At 36.2% G+C, this 24,879-nt stretch overlaps 1 protein-coding gene across 1 annotated transcript in view; it reads left to right on the plus strand.

Annotated features, from left to right (window-relative positions):
• Positions 1-24,879, plus strand: part of CUNH14orf39 (chromosome unknown C14orf39 homolog) — an 89,445-nt gene that overhangs the window by 15,714 nt on the left and 48,852 nt on the right. Inside the window, exons 3-6 of the mRNA XM_032875262.1 lie at positions 17,176-17,232; positions 17,327-17,383; positions 19,849-19,975; positions 24,416-24,505. Of these exons, the coding sequence (XP_032731153.1) occupies positions 17,184-17,232; positions 17,327-17,383; positions 19,849-19,975; positions 24,416-24,505 (323 nt within the window). The 5' untranslated portion in view covers positions 17,176-17,183. The remainder of the gene's footprint in view (positions 1-17,175; positions 17,233-17,326; positions 17,384-19,848; positions 19,976-24,415; positions 24,506-24,879) is intronic.

The following is a 24,879-nucleotide window of genomic DNA, read 5'->3' on the forward strand; positions in this document are numbered from 1 at the left end:
TTAGAGAATAGAACATTGTAAGTAGTTAGTATACAAGTAGGAAGATAGTATTTTTGGCTTTGTTGTTACAAATTATAGACTTTTCAGGATGCGTGGGGTGGCTCAGTCAGTGAAGCGTCTGCTCAGGTCATGATCCCGGGGTCCTGGGATGAGTCTCGCATTGGGTTCCTTGCTCAGCTTGCTCCGCAGGGAGCCTGCTTCTCCCTCTGCCTACCATTCCCCCTGCTTGTGCTCTCTCCCTCTCTCTGACAAATAAATAAATAAATAAATAATCTTGAAAAAAAAATTACAGATTTTCACCTCGTCATTATTCAGAGTTAAGATTGGCAAGATCTTAAACAAAGGAAGATGGTCATTAAATTCTTTATTTTCATGTTAAGCTTTCTTTAAAAGCTTCCCTTGGGACATTAACTGAATTAAACAAAGTAGTTGATTTATCTTATGGGATAAGATAAAAGAGAAGACTCTTTCCCTCTCTGCATATGTTAGTATAAAATGAAAACATATCATGGTATTATGTTGAAGTACAATTCACAGATATGAGAAGAAATTTAGAATTTATTTGTATTTTTCTTTAGTTCAGTTAATTGAAATAATGATTTGGAAGTTCTACAGTCATTTTTAGTCCATCAGTGGTTATCTTTCTTTTCCCTGCTTTCTTTGATTTTTACATGACTCTACTACAGTTTATAAACAAGATACTTAATATTTCCCCCATCAAGATGTACTGTTTTTCCTACCATGACATTAATTTTCCCATTCTTCTTATCCAAATAGGATCACACTTTTGGAGTATTTTCAATTCCCCGTTTTCCTCCTCCTCTGTGATGGCAATCCCCAAATTTCCTGAAATGGTATAGAACCTAGAGTTTTCCTTGAAGTGTGTCCCTTCTCTTTTAAGAATGCTTATTTAACAATAGTCACACAGTTCTAGGCAGTCTATTTTTATTATGAACACACATACAAACACACATACACTCCTCTCCATTCTTCTTTCTTTTTTTTTTTAAGATTTTATTTATTTATTTGACAGAGAGAGATCACAAGTAGGCAGAGAGGCAGACAGAGAGAGAGGGGGGAAGCAGGCTCCCTGCTGAGCAGAGAGCTTGATGTGGGGCTTGATCCCAGGACCCTGGGATCATGGCCCGAGCCAAAGACAGAGGCTTTAACTCACTGAGCCACCCAGGTGCTCCTCCATTCTTCTTTCTGCTCTTGTTCATTTATTGACATTTAGATTCTGTTCTCATGTATTTTCCTTATCTGGAGCACTAGCAGTATTTTTTTTTCCTTCTGGAAACACCTTTTTTGCTTTTCTTCTTGTAAAAGTAATAAATACGTACTGCAATAAATATCCATATATTATGGTTATATGGAGTCAAAAGTGCAAGTTTTTGTAATGTCATTATTCCAGAGAAAATCACCAATAGTGCTAGGTGCATATCTTATAGGCCTTTTTTCCTTACATACACAGATACACATTCTTTTCTTTTGACAGAAATTTTGTCATATTATCCACACTGTTTTATAACCTTTTTTCATGATAATATTTTGTGAACATTTTTCTTGATAATAAATGCATATTATTATTTTGAATGGTTGCATTGTATTTCACAACATGTATACATAACTTATTGAGCCAGTCTCTGTTGATGTTTGTTTAAATCAATTCCAGTTTTTCACCGTCATACACAATGAGGCGTGAGCATCTTAATGCATTGTCCAATCTTTTTCCTTTAAATTCTTTTTTTTTGCAACAAAGCAGTCCTTTTTAAAAATTTTTGTAAATAATTTTATCTTTTTCATCATGATAAAGTGTACTCTAATCCCTATCACCCCACCTCCCCTCTAGTAACCATCAGTTTGTTCTCTATATTTTGATTTGTCTTTTTCTTTCTTTCATTGTTTGTTTTGTTTCCTAAATTCCACATGTATTTGGTTTTTTTTCCTGAATGACTTATTTTGCTTAGCATTATACTTTCTAGCTTGATCCATATTGTTGCAAATGATGAGATTTCATTATTTTTATGGCTGAATAATATTCCATTGTATATACATGCCACATCTTCTTTACCCATTCATCTATCAATGGATATTTGGACTGCTTCCATAATTTGGTTATTACAAATAATGCTGCAATAGAATAGGGGTGCAGGCATCCCTTTAAATTAGTGTTTTTGTATTTTGGGGGTAAATACTCAATTGTGTGACTCCTGAATTAAGATACCTCCATATAGTTTTCTACAATGGTGCACCAATTTACATTCCCACCAATAGTACAAGAGTGTTCCCCTTTCTTTACATCCTTGCCAACACTTGTTGCCTCTTGTTTTTTAAATTTTAGCTATTCTGTCAGGTGTGAGGTGATATCTCATTGTAGTTTTGAGATTTGCATTTCTCTGATGGTAAGTGACTTTTCTTGTGTCTCTTGGCCAACTATATGTCTTCTTTGGAGATTTCCATTTTTAAATTGGATTATTTGTTTTTTGGGTATTGAGTTGTATCAGTTCTTTATATATTTTGGGTACTAATCCTTTATCTGTTATGTGATTTGGAAAGATCTTCTCCCATTCAGTAGGTTGTCTTCCTTCAAATTCTTGGAAGTGAAATGAGTGGATTAAAGCATTTACATATTTGAAAAATTGATACACATTTCCAAATTGTCAACCAAAAGGAAATTTTACTGTGTAAGAGTATGAGAGTATAATATACTCCCCCATGCCCTGGCTGTTATTATTCTTTTAAATATTTGCTATCTTGATAGGTGAAAAATGTTTTTTCATTTTTATAATAGGCATTTCTCTGGTTATTAATAAGGTTATGTTTATATTTCCCCTTTGAGAATTTCTCAATTATATCCCTTCATTGGAATATTTTTCCTTTTATTCATTTGTAATACTTCTCCAAATATTAAATATCTGTTTTTCCCTGTCCTATATTGCAAATATTTTCCCTTTTTCACTTGCCTTTTAACTTTATGGTTTTGTTTTCCCTGTAAGTTTATAATTTTTACATAGATCTATCAAATCTGGTTCTATGTTGCGTGCCATACTTAGTATTGCCTCCCTTCCAAATTATATAAATAATCAGCATTTTCTTCTCCTACTCTGTCTAGATTAAAAACACAAGTGTTCCCCCTTCATATAATTTTCTAATTCTTCTGCCATTATTTATTGATTGATGCATTCATATCCCATTGATTTGAAGTGCCACCATTACCACATACTAAATTTCTATATATAGATAAATTTCTTTATGTACATAGAATACATAGGTTTTCTTCTGAACCTTTTATTCTCTTTCTTTGGTATGTCTACTTATTCCTATGATTTCACTGTAGTTAAATTACATTTTAATATTTGATATATCAAATTATTCCTAGCATTTTTTAAAGAAAAATTCTTTGGCTTTTCTGTGAATATTTTCTTCCAGATGAAAGGTCAGTTTTGTCAAGTGTCTTTTTGACACCTGCAGAGAGAGTCCAGTGGGAGTTTTTGTGGAATTGTGTGTGTTTGCAAACTGACCCCATGCATGGAAGGCAGAAAGAGACCAACGAAAGAGGCAGACCACTCCAGATTGGCAGGTGGCAGGTTTAATAAGCAAGCAAACTTACTTACAAGGGTTGTCTCAGGCAGTCACAAGATGACCAGATCTCTGCACCTGTCCATCAAATCTTAAAAATTTATATAGAGGCCTTGATTGGGCTCAGTCATGTATTCAGTCCAGATGATCTCAACAATACCTTATCATCTCAAGCCTATGTCCTTGAAAATGGCTCCCACTGTGAAAATAGTGGGTAGAACTTACATTCCAAGGATAGGGAATAGAGTGAGGAGACTCCAGTTGACTGGTCTAGCTCTTAGGTCAATGGGTAGTCATGTCTTCTCAATGACCTTCTCCAATACTCCATCCCTCATACTGCTCTTACAATCTTATACATACCCTTCCTCCACATTATGCCCTAAGAAGTCAGTAAGAAATTTCACTAGTATTGAGATGGCTTATTTGATGACTCTCTGGCCATCCTAGTGAGACATCCCATTGTAAATTCCAGTAGATGATTCCTTTCCCATGTGTGATGGGGCTTTGGTGTTCTCAGCAGCATAGCATATTTGTGTGTGTGTGTGTGTGTGTGTGTGTGTGTGTGTGTGTGTGTGTGTTTTAAAGGAGGTATAAGTTTATTGAATACACTGCAAGGGAGTGGTGAGCAGGACAGCAGAAGAGAGACTGTCTGCCAGCAGCATAGCATGTTGATCCATAGTGAGAGTTGGGGCAATGGCTATTTCCTACAACTTCTATATCTTTGTGGTACTGAGTGTCTCAGCATGTGTCCCCAGTCTGACATATGGGGGAATAGGCTATACTGGTTGATCATTTAAATGTATTAAAGCCTGGAACTGTAGTCCATCTGGCCAAGGTGGTTTTACCTGTTAGTAATTTACTCTGCTGCTTTAATATGGTATTTCTCCTTTCTACCAAATCTGCTGCTTGTGGATTATAGGAGAGATGGAACCTCCATTCAGTGTCATGTTCTTGATCCATCTTGCTTATCACAATCTTTCAAACATAACTCCCAATCACTGTCTGATTGGGAGTTTGATAAGGGTGTCTACACATGGTACTCAGATTCTCTAATGTCCTAATGGTGGCAACATGTTTTGTGCAGCAAGAGGGGAAATCTTGGGTTAGGCCAGGTACAGTGTCCTTACAAACCAAGGCATATATAGAACCCTCACTCTTAAGGGATGGGACCAATATAGTCAATTTGCCAATTCTTCACTTGTTGAGAACTCTGGTGGATGGCCCCAGACTCCTTTGGCAGTTGTCTCAGGCATTGTTTAGAACACCCAGGAATGCTATTACTGCATTAACCAAGTCATTTTACTGATATGAGGAAGGAGAACAGGGATAGGTTTTAGGCTACCATCTTATAACGTGGGGCTATGTGGATTGCCTTGGAGAAGCACTTGAAAGGTCTGTTATTAAGCCTCTCATGTGAAAAAAAATTGATCTTAGTTATCAGAAACCTCTGCTTGCCAGAGTCTTTTCCATAAATCTCCTTGAAGATGAAATACTTTTGCAGGGACAGTTAAATTAATAATATATTTATATGAAATAACTTAAAGTTTAGCATCACTTCTTTTTTTACAATGCTTTCCATATAATTTTACCTGACAAATAAGCCTGATTAGTCTAAAATCTCTCTTTTATAAGGAGAGAAAACACATCTTTTGAGATGTTCTAGGGCTTCCCTGCAAAATCCCAAAGTTAACTCAAGGTCAATAAAACCTTACTTAGAATTTGATTTTGAGGAAATTTGTCAAAATTATCAAAAAGTTTAAAACTCTTGATTACATAGGCTCAGAGGTCACTGTGATACATTACTTAGTTATTCATTTAACCAAAGTGACAATTGAGGACTTCAAATACCTAGGAATAAACTTAACCAAGGAGGTGAAAGACCTGTACTCTGAAAACTATAAAACATTGCTGAAAGAAATTAAAGACAGCACCAACAAATTGAAATATAATCCATGCTCATGGATTGGAAGAATTAATATTGGTAAAAATTCCGTACTATCCAAAGCAGTCTACAGATAGAATATAATCCCTATTAAAATATCAACAGTATTTTTCAGAGAACTAGAAAAAAATAATACTAAAATTTTTATGGAACTACAAAAGAGCCCAGATAGCCAAAGCAATGTTGAGGAAGAAAAACAAAACTGGAGGTATCACAATCCCAGATTTCAAGATATACTACAAAGTTATATAATCAAAGCAGTGTGGTATTGGCACAAAAGTAGACACAAAGATCAATGGAACAGAATAGAAAAATAATCTGTGACAACAGAAGCAAGATATACAATGGGGAAAAGTCTGTTCAAAAAATAATGTTGGGGGGCACCTGGGTGGCCCAGTGGGTTAAAGCTTCTGCCTTCGGCTCAGGTCATGGTCCCAGGGTCCTGGGATCGAGCCCCGCATTGGGCTTTCTGCTCAGTGGGGAACCTGCTTCCTCCTCTCTCTCTCTGCCTGCCTCTCTGCCTACTGGTGATCTGTCTGTCAAATAAATAAATAAATAAATAAATCTTTAAAAAAATAATGTTGGGAAAACTGGAAAGCTACATGCAAAAGAACAAAATTGGACTACTTTCATACATGATAGACAAAAATAAACTCAAAATGAATTAAAGATTAAATGTGAAACATGAAACTATAAAAGTCCTAAAAGAAAACATAGGCAGTAATTTCTTTGACATTGTCCCATAGCAACATATTTCTAGATATATCTCATCTGGCTAGGGAAATAAAAGCAAAAATAAGCCATTGGGACTACATCAAAATGAAAAGTTTGTGTACAGTGAAGGAAACCATCAAAAAGTGAAAAGGCAGCCTACTGATGGGGAAAAGATATTTGCAAATAATATGTCTGATAAGGGGTTAATATTCAAAGTATATGAAGAACTTAGACAATTGGACATAAAAAAAACTTCAATCTGATTACAATATTGGTAGAGGAACTGAATAGATGTTTTTCTAAAGAAGACATACAGATGGTCAACAGACACATGAAAAGATGCTCAACATCCCTAATCATCAGGAAACTACAAATCAAAACCACAATGCGATATTACATCACACCTGTCAGAATGGCTAGTATCAAAAAGATAAGAAATAGCTAATGTTGGTAAGGATGTGGAGAAAAAGGAACCCTCACTATTGATGGGAATGTAAATCAGTGCAATCATTGTGGAAAACAGCATGAAGTTTTCTCAAAAAGTTAAAAATAGAAATACCATACAATCTAGTAATTCCACTACTGGGTATTTACCCAAAGAAAATGAAAACACTAATTAAAAGATATAAGTACCTGTATTTATAGCAACATTATATTTAATAGCCAAGATATGGAAAGAAACCAAGTGTCCATCAATAGATGAATAAAAAGATGAATGGATAAATATATGTCTATAATATATATCTATATTTCTAATATATGGAAGAAATGAAGATTGCCTTGTTTCTCCTAAATGTGCACAGCGCGCGAGCACGCGCACACACACACACACACACACACTGGACTATTACTCTGCCATAAAAAAGAATATCTCGCTATTTATAACAACATGGATGAATCCAGAGTGTGCTAGTTAAAGTGGAATAAGGCAAATATCACATGATTTCACTTATACGTAGAACCAAAAATGAATAAAAAAGAAATGGATAAACAAACAAACAAAAGCAGAAACAGACCCATAAATATAGAGAACAAACTGATATTGCCAGAGGGGAGAATGGTGAGAGGATGGGCAAAATGGGTGAAAGGGAGAGGGAGATACAGGCTTCTAGTTATGGAATGAATAAGTCACAGGGATAGAGCATAAAGAATTTAGTCAGTGATATTATAATAGCATTATATGGTGACAGATGGTAGCTACACTTGTGGTGAGCACAGAATAATGTATAGACTTCTCAAGTCAGTGTTGTACAGCTGAAACTAATGTAGTATTGTGTGTTAACTGTACTTCAGTAAATAAAAGTTACTTCAAAGGCAAATACAAGAAGTTATGCAGCTGGAAAAATAACTCTTAGTAGAGAAGACACTTTTCTTAAGTAATCAAAGACTTAATAAAGACAACATGAAGTACAGGAAATTATTTTGATAAAACACAGAATCTTTGTTTTCTAGGCAGATTACTTAAAAGTTAAAAACATTTCATAATTCCATTAAAAACAGACCAATAGTCCAAGAAAATGTCCTTTTAGCATATGAAAGAAAATTAAGTTTCAGTTCTATGTAAGTACACTACTGATTTTATTTTATTTTATTTTATTTTATTTTATTTTATTTTAAAGATTTCATTTATTTATTTGACAGAGATCACAAGTAGGTGGAGAGGCAGGCAGAGAGAGAGAGAGGAGGAAGCAGGCTCCCCACTGAAAAGAAAGCCCAATGTGAGGCTTGATCCCAGGATGCTGGGATCATGACCTGAGCTGAAGGCAGAGGCTTTAACCCACTGAGCCAAGAAGCTCCTACGCTACTGATTTTAAAGCTTATTTTTCTTTAAGCTAATTAAAAAGAACTCTTTTACAAATTAATTTAAGCAATATCCACTGGAGGCAGAAAAACATCACATATACATAAACATATATCTACAGACATAACATATATCTAAGAATACAGACAAATTCAAGCAGAGACCCTATAGCTTTCATTCCAAAACTTTATCCATGAGTCAGGTATAACAATATAAAACTCATTAGTTTACAAAACCCAAATATGTCTGATGAACCCAAATGTGTCTCTGATGGAACAAGTTAAGGTTACCCACTCACATGGCTAAAGCTTTTTACTAATATTTGGAGAAGATTTTTAAGATTTGTATTTGCCCTTTACCAATAATGTTTTAGTGGACTAGATCTGGGGTAAGGGAGCTTCTATAGCAGTCTGTATTTTAAAAAACTTCTTTCCCCCCTTTTTCTTCCCTACTCTCAGTCAACTGTAGTCAGTGTTTTAGTTATCTATTAGGATGTTTACTTGTCAGATATGATAAATTTACAAACTCAAGGGACAAAGAAATAATGCAACTTTTCTTGTAGGAGTCTTGGGGTATATTTTTCTATTTTTAGAATTCTAGGGTAATTACTATTTAAAATTGTCAGACAGCATGGGCACTCTGTCTACATCATTATCAATAACCACAACATCCTTCCCTTTGCCCTCCTCACTTTCTGAGTAATTCTACCTTTTAGCGTCCTAATCAGGGTTTAGCACACGTGCTTGGATCTTAATCTGTGGCAGTTTATGGCCTCCTTGCTTTGTAAAATGGCATGCAAAGGTCTCCAACTTATTATCATGCCCTCCCACCTAGTCCCCAGCTCCAAAGTTAGCAGAATAGCAGACAACTGCATGTTTTTCTCTAACTTCAGCTCTTCTACCATCTTTCTAACTTGAGCTTCAGTCTCTCATTGGGCATTGATGGCCAGCTGAACTGCCCACAATAGAGGCCATTCCACTGTGACAGCTGTTTGTTTCCCTTCTTTGCTACAGTGTGCTATGCAGAGTTTCTCAAACAAATGCATTGAAACAGCTTGCATTTTTGGGGTGTCCATATACTTACATAGGGGTCAATAAGCATCTGACATATGGGCCACTCTGTCCCACTTAGAGGTCAATGGTCAACTTGGAATTTCCGCTGCAGATACCACTTTCCCAAGGCATATTTCTTTGGTTTCTTGTCTGGCTGCCTAATTGTTGGTTCAGAAACTTAGCCCTGTACACAGAGGGCAAGAGAGAGCAAAGAAAGAGGCAGACCACTTCAGACTGATAGGGGGCAGGTTTAAAGTAACTTACTTATGACACTTGTCTTAAGTGGCACAAGATGAGTAGATCTCTGCATCCACATGCCAAATCTTAAAAGTTTTCAGAGGCCTACATGGGTTCAGTCATGTGTACAGTCCAGTTGGTCTCAATAACACCTTACTCACTCAAGGCTATGTCCTTGAAAATGGCTCCTGTGGTGGGAATGGTAGGCATCCTAAGGATAGGGAAGGGGTTGAGGAGCCTCCAAGTGCTTGGGTCTAGCTCACAGGTCAACCAGCAGTCATCCTCTCAATGATATCCTTCAACAAATTGTATTACATAAATTGATTTATTTGGGATAAAGTACATCTTTACATTGATGAATATTCCCATTCAGGTACATGGAATGGCTGTCATTTATTCAAATGTTCTTTTATGTCCATCAGTAAAATTTTATAGTTTCCTTATATAGGAAAAGCAGATAAGAGAACTGAAAAAAGTGTCACGATTTGAGGTTATTATTGTAAACGTCTTAAGTCCTACACAGTTCCGCAGATTTTGAAGGCATCATTGTATTGGAACACGGTACAATAATTAACATTTAATATTGTTTAAAATGAATGAGGAAGTTTTTCTATTGATTGTCCCTGAGTTGGTAGATATAAAAAATTGCAAGGGGAAGAGGAGCAGAAAATGAGGTTATAACTTAAAAAATTATCCAGAGCAGGGCTGTGGTAATTGGCCTCTCCTATCCCCTCCTACTTATATGAATGCACCCAGACTGAAGCCTAAGAAATAGTCTGCAATGAAATCGAGTGATTAACTTGTGAAGATATGGGTCTCTCAAAGTAGAGTGTTTGTGCTTACTCTAGGCTTAGAAATTATGCTAGGGCAATTAACAAGTAGTAAGGCACCTGAGGGATTTAATGATATGATGAAGAAGACATATGATTCTTCTCTTTATTGGGGGGGGAGTACAATTGAAACTCCAGGGAAAACAAAATATGTATAAGAAACCATGGATCAAATATGAAACAAACTAAGACATGGAATGATTACAATTAATTGATGGAGACTAAACAAGGAAAATTTAACTTACTTTGATGATGGGAAATTTGATGCAATCAAATTACAAATGGCATGTGTAGCGACAAAAATTTTATCATCTCTACTTCTCTGCATTTAAAAGGACTCTATAAGTGCAGGCAATATAAACTGAACTTAGACTATCTTGAACAAAAAGGGAACCTCTTGACTTATAGAACTGAAAACCCTAGGGTAGTTGACTCCTCTCTATCTTGTTTCTGTTTTTGTTTGTGTTGCCTTCTTTATAGGGCAGGGTTTTTTGGTTTTTTTTTGTTTTTTTTTTTTTTGTATGGAGAGAAGGACGGTTAGCAGCTCCAGCCTTACAAGGGTTTTGGAGTTCAGTAACTTAGAGAGACATTTTTCTTTCACCATTCTGCACATACCATTTAAGGAAAGACTGGTCCCAGAGATGGAGTACTGTGATTGGCCAGGCCATTCCTGGCCTGGTCACATGTCCATCCCTGAGTTGAGCCCTCTGGGAGCTAGATATATAATGTTATTGGTATCTGTTAAGAAAGAGGAGTTCTGTTGTCTGAGAAGGAACTCTTAAATGTCCTAAGCCTTTATTTCTCTGCAACTGATTTAAATGTGCCAAGAAGAAACTTTCTAGTTGAGAGGAACATTGAACACAAAACCATGGAAGCTTAAATAAGCATAGTGTCTTCATGGATCAGTGAGGGAATTGGGCTGCTAAAAAGAGAGAGATTTTGTTGGGAAATAACGTCAAGGTTAAATTATAGAAGGTCTTAAAATAGTGCAGACATTCCAGTTTGAAGCAGAGGAAAATATAATCATTAATTTCTTTCAAATTAGATGGATACCATAATGAGATAGTTGCAAGAAAAATCAGAATTGTTGTAGGATGGAATAAGAAGAGTATAGGATAGGTCAAGGGGATAGGTTGTTCCCAATCTGTTATAGTAATCCAGATATGAAATGATATAACCATTTTTTGGGCACTTTTCATTCATTCATTTATAAATTAAAGTAACGTTTTTTTTTTTTTTAAAGGTTTTATTTATTTATTTGACAGACAGAGATTACAAGTAGGCAGAGAGGCAGGCAGGGAGAGAGAGGAGGAAGCAGGCTCTCCGCGGAGCAGAGAGCCTGATATGGGGCTCGATCCCAGGACCCTGGGATCATGACCTGAGCCGAAAGCAGAGGCTTTAACCCACTGAGCCATCCAGGTGCCTCTAAAGTACTTTTTGAGTGTCTATCTTGTGTCAGGCACTTGGCCAGCAGCTGGGCATACAAAGGTGAGTAAAAAACAAATAAAATTAAAGAATTATGTGATGTAAAAGATAGAATAAGGGGGGGTAAATTAAAATTTAAGATCTCATTTAGTAGGATTTTAGAAGTAAGTAGATATATTTGAAGGAAACAGGATTGCACCCAAAACGAAGATACGTGAACAGTAAAACAATGAATGGGTCAAATTAACATTAAATGGTGCCTTTAAGATCTACAAGAACAAAAAAGTCTGGTTTTGTTTGTTTGTTTGCATTTGCCCAATATGGTTTGTACACACTTAGAAGAAAACCTACTAGCATTAGGATTATTGTAGAGCAGAGGTGTCAAATAACTACTCATATTTTATTGACGTGGTAATTCAAGGAAGTGACGAAAATACAAACCTAATGTGGCCAGGAGGGTGAGCAGCACTAATCCTACCACAGGGGATCAAATAAGGAAAAAAAAGGGGGGGGTGTTTTGATTAATATTAATATATAAATTTAATATTAAACTATACATTTCATCATACATATTTGAAAATCTGGGCACACTTTAAACTTGTTGGTTTTTTTCATGGACCTGATTACCATTCATGTAAATAAATTTGTGTTAGATTCAAATTGTTTCACTTCCTCTTCTATGACTGTTTTCCCTATAAGGACTGTTCTTAGAATGAGGTGTCATTTCTTACCTTATAATTGCATGTGATTACTCCTTGTGGCTGTGAAGGTGTTTGTGTGTGTTGGAGCAGAGGGGACAGAAGAGATTGGGCCTGTTCTTAGGAAGCTTACAGTATAATGGATGAGATAGATATTTATACAATAATTACACAAATAACGTAGAATTATAACCATGCTAAAGGCTATGAAGGATGAATACGTGAACTCTGAGAGTTTTTAATGAGGCGTTACTGTGGCTGTGATACTTGAGTTGAGATTTGAAGGATTAGGAGGTTATCAAATGAAAGATAGAGCATTCCAGACTAAGCAGTCAGCAAGTGCAATGCCTAGAAAGGAACATGTTAAGAACTGAAAGAAGGTCTGTAAGGCTGGACTGCAAGGAAGGAAATAGGGTTGGTATAATATGAAAAAACAGATAGATAGGGACAAGGATCATGAAGTGCCTTGTAAGTCCTTAGAATAATAGGAAGTCATTGCTGCTGAAGTGTTCTAAGGTGTGTGTGTGTGTGTGTGTGTCTAAAGAGAGAGAGAGAGAGAGACAGAGAGAGTAATAAGTTTGCATTTAAAATCACTCCATTGAAGGATGAATGAAGAATGTTCTAGAGGGCCAGAAGTAGATATACAGCAAAACTAGTTTGGAAGCTACTATAATAATCCAGGTGAGAAAATAATGGTAACTTGGACTAAAATGGTGGAAATTGAGATGGAGAGAAATAGAATCCATATATGTATGCCTACAAAAACAGTTTATAGAGTTGATTGGATATAAATAGGGATATATCAAAGAACACAGGGTGTTACACACACACACTAATGATTACATTAGTTACATCACAGTCATATTAGTTACATCACAAACTAAAGATGTACTATATGTTGGCTAATTGAATTTAAATAAAAAAGAAATGAAAAAAATCAACAGGACTTTGTGAATAGTTATAAGAGATGAAAAGAGTAATGAGTCATATAAGATACTAACTTTTCATGTATTGATTTTGGGGGGAATTACGTCACTGAGACCGGTGTGTTAGAAGGAAAGGAAGAGATGACTTTGGATTTGGATCAGATTGAACTCAGACTGATGGAAAAGCATGTAAATGTAAATATATTTATAACTCTTAGATAATAAGATAGGACTGGAAATAAAGATTTGGGAATTTTAAGCACAGAGGTGATAACTAAAGTCATTAGAATGAATTATCCAAAGAAAAGAGTGTAGAGAAAGTTAGAGTTAAAGAAAAGGCTTTGAGGGACACCTGGGTGGCTCAGTTGGTTAAGCCACTGCCTTCAGCTCAGGTCATGATCCCATGGGGCTCCTTGCTCGCCAGGGAGCCTGCTTCTCTCGCTGCCTCTGCCTGTCTCTCTGCCTGCTTGTGTGTACTCTCTCTCTCTCTCTGGCAAATAAATAAAATCTTTAAAAAAAAAAAAAGAAAAAGAAAAAGAAAAGGCTTTGATAAGAGTCCATAGTTGGGTAGTGATGGCAAAAGGGAAAGAAGTAGACGCCAAAATCAGATGAGCAGGTAGGAGAGGTAGAAAACTATGAGTGAGTAGTGTCTTGGAAGTCAAGGTTACAAAGACCTTTAGTAGGACCAAATATGTAGAAGAGTTAGAAAAAAAGGGGGGGGGAGCGGAATAAGACTGAGAAAAGACCATTAGATTTGGAATAAAAATATTTATTGATTATCTGAGAAAGCAGTTAAATGCGATGGGGATAGCATGTGAGTTTAAAAAGCCAATGAGGAAAGGAGTGGAAAGCAATAGTAAATAGGAGATGTGTTTTCTGTTGGATAGATTCAGCAGTGAAAGGAAAAAAAGGAATACAGTACAATTAGAATGGGGAGCACGTTTAAATAAAGAATTTCTTCAGATTCTGACTTGCATGTCTGGAGCAAAGGAGAAGGTGCTTATAATATGTAGGGAGGGATTTTTACAGGAGTACTTTCCCAGAAAATGATGTTAAGATAAATGTTTACCTAAGTCAATGGTCTATAATTTTTCAAATGGTGCTCTATATTTCATTGGGGGGATAGAGAGGGAAGAACACAATTTGTTATTTAAAATTCTCCAGTTGTTGGAACCTTCTCATCTTTATTGCTTTCCAGAAGGGATTTTTTGGAATGGAATCTGTGGCAGTGGTTTTGGTAGAACACAGTTGTATTTTTGTGAGAGTAATTAGATATGCACAGATGTTGGGACACCTGGGTGACCTTCGGCTCAGAGGCTCAGATCATGATCTCAGGGTCCTGGGATCTACACCACCCCCCCACCCCTGCCCCTGCCATCGGGCTGTCTGCTCAGCAGGGAGTCTGCTTCCCCCTTCCCCCCCCCAACTTGTGATCTCTGTCAAATAAATAAATAAAACCTTAACAAAATAAGATATGCATAGATGTGAATTTAAATGCAAATAAATTTTCAGGTGTCAGTAAGGTGATGTTTCTAGGTTTCCACAAATTTTTACAAGAAAATCTACTGTTAAGTTAAAATGAATCCATTCTTTTGACCTATGAAATTGTCATAGCAATGTAGTACCAGCAAGACTAAGTAACTGTAACCTTCATATTTATGCCCCTACGCCTTCCTGAAAGGGGGTTAGTTAACAAATACATCATAAACACGTATAAGAATAAAGCTGTTAAATGTCTTACACCATCAAACTTAATTAGTTTTGATGGCTTACTACCATTAATACTAATGAGCAACATTACTTCATAGTATATTATATTACATCATAGTATAATAAAGTCAATTATGCACACATACTCTGAGGTATTTAAACAAGAAAAACCTCAAAATTTCTTTTTCATTTTAATAATCTGTGAATTTAGGTTGTGATGAGTTGAGGCAATTATTTAGATCATTTAGTATTGAAAATCTTTACCACAAATATATTAATAATCAAAGCAATTTGGGGGCTGACTTGCTTAAATTATTTTTTCTCTACTCTTTTTTTCACTTTGGATATGCTGACAAATTCTAAGAGCACAAATTATCTAAAGGCAGCGTTTGGACAAAAATGTTAATGTGCAATTTATTTGAAACTAAAATGAGTCACTCAGAATGTTTGTTGAATGAAAATGTATTTGAATTCTTATGCTTGCTTTTTAAGAAGTTTTGAAAATACTGAATGCAAAATTGAATTCTGATGATTGATTCGAGGTTTTTCCTCTCACGCTACGATATCAAATTTACTGCTGTTCTCTGCAAATAACTTCTTTAAACTGTTAAGTTACGTCCTTTCAATGAAATGTTAGGTGTTATCTAGCAGACAGGGATTTATCTAATACTATTAGGGATTTTCTGATACTATTAAGAGCTATGCTTTTCACTCTCTTTGGTCTATCTTACTATTCTGTATGTAACAGAAAATTGATAATAATGCAAACTATTTTTATCCATAGAGATGCAAGAAAATCTTGTTTTTTTCTGGTTGGGGATGCAATTGAGATGATTCCATACATTACGTTTTTACCTCCCTGTGAGTGTTGATCAGTTTTGTAATGGTTAGAGAATTCATATGATTATATATGTCTCTGTTCTTTGGATTCTCCTTTGAACTATTATTTACTTCTCCCTTGTTCAATTATTGAGTGAATTAAATAAAACCTTTACAGCATTTAAAAAAAAAAAACTGTTAAGTTACAAGAGGAATGAATCGTCTTAAGACAACATTTGTCTTCAATGTAATAGGAGAATCCCTGAGAGGTTCCTGCTCCGTCCCCTTTCAGGGCTGCTCTCTGATTCTAGCACCACCTCTAGGGTTTTAGGGTGCTTGGTTCACGCTTCGCCCAGCGGGAAGGGGTGATTGCCTCAACGCTGGTCTCGCGGGGAGTTCGATCTCGCTCTTCAGCGCGATCTGCAGCTCCCGCTGCCGGCTTCGCGGGGTCTCGCGGGGCTGAGTGGGGCGGAAGCGGACCCCCGGCCGCATTTCAGTGTCGGGTTCTGCGTGGCGTACCCCGAACTCGAGACCCTGAGTCGAGTTGTGGGACCCAGACGAGGGAGGGCGTGAAACGTTCGGGTCCCGGAGGGGCAGTTGAGGTGGCTGGGTAAAGGAGCTGTGCGTGGCGGTTATTCCTACTGCCCGGGCGGCTCTGAGGGATATGGGGGGCTGGCGGGCCCAGTCTCTGGCGTTCCACCAGCGGTCGCGTGAGGGCTTGTCGGCGCGTGGCCTTCTCCTTGGCCCCAGAGCCGAGCCAAGCTGTGGGCACCGCCACCTGGCTGGAGGGTTGGGGAGGGATCCGGGTGAGCAGAAGCGCCTCGGCTGTGAGGGTGTTGGTCGTGAGCGAACTTCGTGCTTCAGAACGGGCGGGAAGAGTGGCTTCTCGAGTCTGCGCCTGACGAGTAATAACGACCCCGCTTCGGGCGTATTTTGTAATGCGACTTGGCAGTCCTGTGAAAACTTTTCCTTTTTGCATTTTGGGTGGTAAATTCGTTAAGTGTAAAATTGCACTCTCGCTTTGTTTTACCTTTGGTGTTGGTTAAGGACTTTCTTTAGGAATCTTGCTGCGCGTAGTAGACCACGCGCCGAGAAAGGGCATATTCAGAGAGATGGTTTTAAAAGGCATATCCCTTTGAGAAATCTTGGTGTCTCTGCACTCCAGAATATTCAGTGAAGTGTTACAATACCACGTATAAACGATTATTAAGGCTCCCCCCGACCCCTAGATACTTCAGTCCTGCAGTGACATTGAGCAAGTATTTATTAAGTGTCTTTCTAGGGCTGTGCCCAGTACTGGGCTGAAGGGATCTCTCTCCTCCTCAGTTCTTGCTCCCCCCCCCATTCTTCTGAAATAATGCCTAGTTACCGTACGAATATATGCTGTTTTGCATAGGACTTCAGAAAATCTCTCCTTACAATTTTTTTTTTTTTAAATATAGTATCCAAGATGAATGACAGCCTGTTTGTCAGTTTGGACAGACTTTTGCTAGAATTTGGTAGGTATAAAATGAAAATAAAGAAATAAGTAACTATTTGTATTATCATTTAATATTTTAATAATGAAGTGAAGTCACTACTTTTTTTTTTTAGTTTTCCAGTATGAGCAAGATATAAGCACTAAAGAAGATATGCTTCAACGAATTAATAGTAAGTCGTTTTGCATGATAAAGTTATTCTAGCTTTTAAGTTTTTTATGGCATATAAGATAATAAGCAGTTGCCTTGTTTAGGGTAACTTATAGTGGGGATTATAACTTTTGTTCTAGTTTTATCTATCTAGTGACTGTTTACCCTAAGGCTTTTCAGTAATAAATTTCTGTATTTTGCATTTAGTTACTTTGTGTTGAAGAATTTTGCTTTAAGCAGACCTAACACCTTAATTAAGCACAGTTGAAAATGTTATTTTTCTCACATAATAGGTTCTTTCAGACCTATGAGTGAATTTTAAATTTGTGCTTTTTTATAATTTCAAATTTTTATTTAAATTCCAGTTATTCAGCATGAAGTGTAATATTCATTTCAGGTGTAGGATTTAGCAATTCATCACTTACATACAACACTGGTGCTCATCACAAGCACCCTCCTTAATACCCATCACCCATTTAACCTGTCCTCCCACATACCTCCCCCCCACCCCCAGTAAGCCTTAGTTTGTTCTCTATCATTAAGAGTCTGTTTTCTGGTTTGTCCCCCTCTCTCTTTTTTCCCCCATGTTCATTTGTTTTGTTTCTTAAATTCCACATATAAGTGAAATACTATGTTATTTGTCTTTCTCTGACTTATTTTGCTTAGCATAATGTTCTCTAGCACCATCCTTGTTGCAAATGGCAAGATTTCCTCTTTTTCATGACTGATATTCCATTGTATGTATGCTCTGCATCTTTTTTTTTTTTTTAAGGTTATTTATTTGAGTGCAAGAGAGAAAGAGAGAGAACTTGAGTGGGAAGATCAGAGGGAGAGGGAGAGAGAATCTCAAGCAGACTCCATGCTGAGTATGGAGTTGGATGGGAGGGCTCGATCCCAGGACATGGAGATCAGGGCCCAAGCTGAAACCAAGAGTCTGATGCCCAGCTGACTGTGCCATCCAGGTGCCCCTACACCACATCTTCTTTATCCATTCATCAGTGGATGGAGATTTGGGCTCTTTCCATAACTTGTCTATTGTTGATCATGCTGCTGTGAACATCAGAGTGCCTGTGCCCCTTCTAATCAGGTTTTTGTTTTGTTTTTGGTTTTTTGGAGAGAGCATTTGTGTGGGGGTAGGGCAGAGGAAGAGAGAAAATCCTAAGCAGGCTCCTCATTTAGGACAGAGCCAGATCCAGGGCTCCAACTCACCTCCCTGAGATCAAATCAAGAATTGGATGTTTAACTGACTGAGACACCCAGGCACCCCTCCAATCAGTATTTTTATATCCTTTGGGTAATACCCTGTAATGTAATTGCTGGATCACAGAGTAGTTCTGTTTTTAACTTTTTGATGAGTCTCCATACCATTTTCCAGAGTGGCTGCACCAGTTTACATTCCCACGAATAATGTAAGAACGTTTCTCTTTATCCACATCCTCACCAACATCTGTTAATTTTAGCCATTGTGGTGGGTGCAAGGTGATATCTCACTGTCGTTTTGATTTGTATTTCCCTGATTATAAGTAATGTAGAGCATCTTTTCATGTGTCTTTGTTAGCTCTCTCTATGTCTTCTTTGGAAAAATGTCCGTTTGTGTCTTCTCATTTTTTAACTGGATTATTTGGGTTTTGGGTGTTGAGTTTGATACGTTCTTTAAAAATTTTGGATCACATGAGTGAATTTTTAAGATCTTTTTAAACACCACCAAAAGTCAGGCACCAGGACTGATGGATGTCCATTTTCAGGAATAATTCTGAAAAATGATATTATGAGAGAAATGGCAAAGCAAATTACATAAATATAGTATTTTAAGATCCTACATAAAAGCTATCATAAAATAGAACCATTAATTTCTTGATAGTTCTGAAAAGATAGAATTTGGTTACCTTTCTGCAACAAAAAAGAATGCAAATAAAATAAAATAATTTAATACTTAAGAAATTCTATTTTTATCTTGTATTGTTCACTAGTAACAAAAAACAAGTGAGTTGAATGTGTATTTAGTAATTAATTGACATGGAATTGATGAAGAGAAATTTTACATTTGTCAAAACCGAAACAAGTCAGTATCATACATGACTAAATGCTTACATGAACTCATACTGTCATAAGATGCCATTGATCCTAGGTATCACTTAATCAAGCCCTCTTATGTTAAAGATTATGGACAGGAATCAACCCTCCCTCCCTCCCCCCCTTCCTTCCTTCCTTCCTTCCTTGTTTTTATTTAAATTCCAATTAGTTAACACAGTATAATAGTTTCAGGTGTGTATCTCCCCTTCCAAACACAAATCCTTTGCTTCTAGGTCTAGGAGCAAGCCTGGTTCTGGTTCTGTGCTTTTTAGTATAGGGCCTTCCCATCTCAAGCCTCACTTCCCTTCAGTTCTCTAATTCTCCTCCTTTTAGGTAAGTTGCTATACCCCTTCTCCCTCTGTATTTGTTAATTTTGAATTTATGATTTTCATCTTAAACATTTCTCCTTTCCAGAATGCCTTGAAGATATTAAAGAAAACAAGGCAACTATTTGTAAGATACATGAAACTATAAACACAACAGATGAGGAAATTGGTCATTACTGTAAACATAGTAAGGAGATCAAAGACAACTGTAGTAAGTGAGTATTTGAAAGAAATGAACTTCTAGTAATTGTCGCTAGATCTTTTATTCAAGGTTTGTGTTATTTATAATTATAGTATTTTATAACTGAAGACACTGTTGCTTTAAAGTAGTGGGTTTTTTTTTTAAGATTTTATTTATTTATTTATTTGACAGAGATGACAAGCAGGCAGTGAGGGAGGCAGAGAGAGAGAGAGAGAGGAGGAAGCAGACTTCCTGCTCGAGCAGAGAGCCTGAGGCGGGGCTCGATCCCAGGACCCTGGGATCATGACCCGAGCAGAAAGCAGAGGCTTTAACCCGCTGAGCCACCCAGGTGCCCCTAAAGTAATTTTTTGTATTAGCAAAATAATGAGTCAGGTTTTAACTTGCCTTGCTACATGCTTTGGTAAAAAGGGATCATAGGAGGATCAAAAGAAAAATAGAAGTGCTGTAAGATTTCTCTAATTCGGACCCAAATAATCTACAGAATCTTGAATAATATAGACTCAGTATATAAAATTTCTATTAGATAAATACATTTGAAATAATTTCCATCTTTGAGTTTTTAAGATTTTATTTTTTTTCCAGGGGAATCTAGCCTAAAAGTAATGGATACCTAGTATAAAAATTCAAAACCTTTATAAATGTGTACTGTAAAAAGTTATTCCCTGCCTGCAGTTCCTACCTCAACCCTATCCTCTTCCTTAGAAGTAAATAATTTTTAATGATTCTGTCTTATCAGACATTTTTCAATAAAAATTCAATGTCATTATTACATAGACTTATATGACATCTCTCTATATAACTTTTTCCTTTTTACAAAATGGAATCATACTGTACTTACTATTTTTTAAAAAATTTAGCAGTATGTTATATAAATGATACTATATGTGTAGTGATTATGTATAGATATCATTCTTTAACAACTCCATAGAATTTTATAGTATTGGTGTATCTTAAGTTATTTAACCATTCTCCTATTAATAAACATTTGGGTTTCTAGTTTTTCCCTTCTATGAGCAACATGTGCAGGTATCCTTCCATGTTTATAGACCTGTTGCTATAGAATGAGCTTCTAGAAGTGCAATTGTTGCATCAAAGTGTATGCACATTTAAACATTTGATAGGTAATGCCAAACTTCTTCCCATGAAAAGATTATATAAGGTCATACTTCTGCCAACAGTGTCTGAGAAAGTTCCTATTTCCTCATACCCTTGACAACCCTGAAATTATGTTTAAATTTTTGTTTAAATTATTTGTCAATCTGATAGCACAGTTCAGTATTACCAGTGGTTTCCTTCAACTAGTTGCAGTGGGTGCTGGAAAAGTAGTTTCCCTTTAGAACCTGCTGTATCTAAGATGTACTACTTCATTCAAGCTTAATCTCTGCTGGGTTCCAAGGACAGTTAGTAGGATTTTAATACCATAATATACCTCTAATTCATGATTTCAGCATACTGGTTAAGAGATTTAAATGTGGGAAATGAATTCATAAAAATACTGAAAGAAATATAAATAACCTTGTAATCTTTGAGACTAGAAGGCCGTTGTCTTTTTCTTTTTCTTTTTTGTTGTGTTGTTTCTTTTTTTTTTTTAATTTCTTTTCAGCGTAACAGTATTCATTGTTTTTGCACCACAGCCAGTGCTCCATGCAATATGTGCCCTCCCTAATACCCAACACCTTGTTCCCCCAACCTCCCACCCTCTGCTCCTTCAAGACCCTCAGGTTGTTTTTCAGAGTCCATAGTCTCTCATGGTTCACCTCCCCTTCCAATTTCCCTCAACTCTCTTCTCCTCTCCATCTCCCCATGTCCTCTTTTTCTTTCTTTTTTAAAAGATTTTATATACTTACTTGACAGAGAGACACAGCCAGAGAAGGAACACAACCAAGGGTAGGGGAGAGGGAGAAGCAGGCTTTCCGCTGAGCCCGGGGCTCGATGTGGGGCTTGATGCCGCGCTCAATACGGGGCTCAATCCCAGGATCCTGGGATCATGACCTAAGCCGAAAGCAGACACTTAATGACTGAGCCACGAGAGTAGAAGGCCTTCGTAAGTGTATCATCAAAAGTAGAAACTGCAGAGGAATCAGTGGATAAATATGACTACACACAAAAAGAAAAATGCCCCCAAATGATGTAAAAGGCAAAAGGATAAAGTGGAAAAAATGTCAGGTAAGGGTTAGTTTTTAAACATATAAAGTAGGGGCACCTAGGTTAAGTGTGGGGTTGAACGTCTGTCTTTTGCTCAGGTGATGATCCTAGGGTCCTGCGATTGACCCCCCAAATTGGGCTCTCTTCTCAGCAGGGAGCCTGCTTCTCCCTCTCCCTCTGCCTGTTCTGCCTGCTTGTGCTTGCTTTCTCTCTCTCAAATAAATAAATAAAATCTTTAACAAAAATAAAAACAAGAAAAATATAAAGTACTTGTGGAAACTAATAAGCAAAAGGAAAAGCCCCACTAGAAAAATGGGGAAAGAAAATAGGTAAACACCAACATGAAGAAATATATATTTAACAAACAAATGCCCAATCTTACTGGTAATCAGACATCCAAATTAAAGCAATAATAAAATGCTCTTTTTTGCCTTTAAGTTTTGCAGAAATTAAAAGGAAGATGATATCCTGTGTTGGCCAGGGTATAAGTCATTTAATCTTGTACACTATAGTAAGGAATGCTGGTGTAAACCTTTTGGGTGACACATCAGTATATTTTTTTAAAAAGCTTTAAAAATAAGCATGACTTTTGATTAAAAGTTTCCTTTTCTGAGAATTTTTCATTAAGGAAATAATTGGGCATTTTCTTAAAGATGTAATGTATAGTAGGGTATTTATTTCAGCCTTTTTTATGATAGGAAAATATTGAAAAGAACTCTAATGTTCAACATTAAGTGATGGGTTAAATGAATTTTGGTATATGCATGTGAATGAACAGTAGGCGAACAATAAAATTATAAGTGTCTATTTATTGACATGGAAAGATGTTAGCTTTCTATTGTCATGGAAAGGTGTATATTCCAAACTGAAAAATGGAATAAAACAACATTCATAGTATGAAACCAATTTAGTAATTGTGTATTTATATATAATTAGAAATAATCTAGGAATATATACATCAAAATGCTTACAGGGAATAGCTTTTTAGTGAACATGTATTTCTTACAGAGTTTTTAGAATACTCAGAATATGTGTGTGTATAACCTTTGACCTTTAATTCCATTTTGGAGAATGTTTTCTAAGGAAATGATTAGAAATTCAGACAAATATTTAAGTCCTATTACAATAGAAGAACTTAAATTAAGCAAAAATGGTCAACAATATGGGAATGCTTAGATAAATTATGGAATGTGATGTATTTATTAAAACCTTTACAATGAATTCTTAGTGACAAGGAAAATGTGTATAATTTAAAAGTGGATGCTAAAGGAGGATACATTGTTATATATATGAATATGATCTCAAAGATGTTAAATATTGGGTACATGGATGGCACAGTCAGTTAAGCATCCAGCTCTTGGTTTCAGCTCGGTGGTGAGATAGAGCCCTGCATAGGGCTCTGCGCTCAGTGCCGAGTCCACTTAAGACTCTCTCTCTGTCTGCCCCTTCCCCACTCTTTCTCACTCCCTCAAATAAATAAACTTTTAAAAAAAGATGTTAAGTATATACTTATAATAAAATCTGGAAATAGTTTATTAAAACAATAGTAGTAGTTATTATTCAGTGTTGAAAATATGGATGATAATTATTTCCTTACATATGCTTTTCTGTGCTTCCAAAGTGGGCATGTGAACTTTTTGAATCTGAAAATAATATTTTAAAGATTTGGAAAAAGCTAGAGGAAATAGTTGAACAACACTTAGAATAGAAGCTCACATGGTATATGCAAATTTTAGATTTTTCATATTTGGTAACATTTCTCAAGTTGTAATAAAACAAAAAATATATAACTGTTCATTTCATTCTTACTATCTGATTTTATAACTCATTTTTGCCTAGTTTCTATCTAGTTCAGGAGGGTATAGCAACCTGACTTTCTAAGTTTTAAAGGAGGAAAAGCCTCTTTTTATTTCTTATTCTAGTTCTTTGAATCCTTATTCCAAAAGAATTTCTTAGTCAAGATGTTAGAAGAACAATGAGAAGGAAGCCTGATGTTGCAGTGTCGCACAGTATATTCTAGAAATACCATAGTGATACATCGTCTAGCCATGTAATAATTGCTCCTTCCTTAGTCATGGAACCACAATGGGTTTTATGTAAAAATTAATGGATATTGATATTTGAGTATATGTATGATTGCCTAAATCATGGTAGTGGTGATGATGGGAGGTGGGAATATTTTCTTGTTATAAGCTTGTTTTCTCCAGGAAGAGCAAGATTCATTTATCTTTAAATAATGAAATTCAATTTTATTATCTCTTACAATTTATCATTCTGAGATTCTAATTACAATATTTTTTTTCCATAGCTGGAAGCCAACATGTGATGTTTTTCATAAGCATGAAGATTATATGCAGGACCAATTTACTATTTGTCAAGAAACTATTGAAAAAGACAAGTACAGTACATACATTAACTTAACAGTACATATATTAAGTTTATCAGTTAAATTATTTAATATAATAGGATACACGTAGTAAAAATGTTACTTGAAAAATGCAGAAACTTTGTACATTGGGGGATTTTTTTGTTTGTAAAGTATATCCCGTGTTTTGGACTCTTTGGAGGCCTACTTATTTGTTATAAAGCTCTACCACCCTGGATATGTTTAGTGATGTCCTTAGATAGAAACAGTTTATCAATAGGAATTGTTATAGCAGAGTGCTTCAACTAATGGTCCTTATAATTGAATTGTTGTAGGTAAATATCTGGGGGAATAGTTAGCTATAGAATTAGCTAATGAAAAATTTGGAGTATTGACTTTTGAAGGGG

The sequence above is a fragment of the Lontra canadensis genome, unplaced genomic scaffold (genome assembly GCF_010015895.1).
Source record: "Lontra canadensis isolate GAN:19392208 unplaced genomic scaffold, GSC_riverotter_1.0 scaffold55, whole genome shotgun sequence".
In the NCBI taxonomy this organism is placed as follows: Eukaryota; Metazoa; Chordata; class Mammalia; order Carnivora; family Mustelidae; genus Lontra; species Lontra canadensis.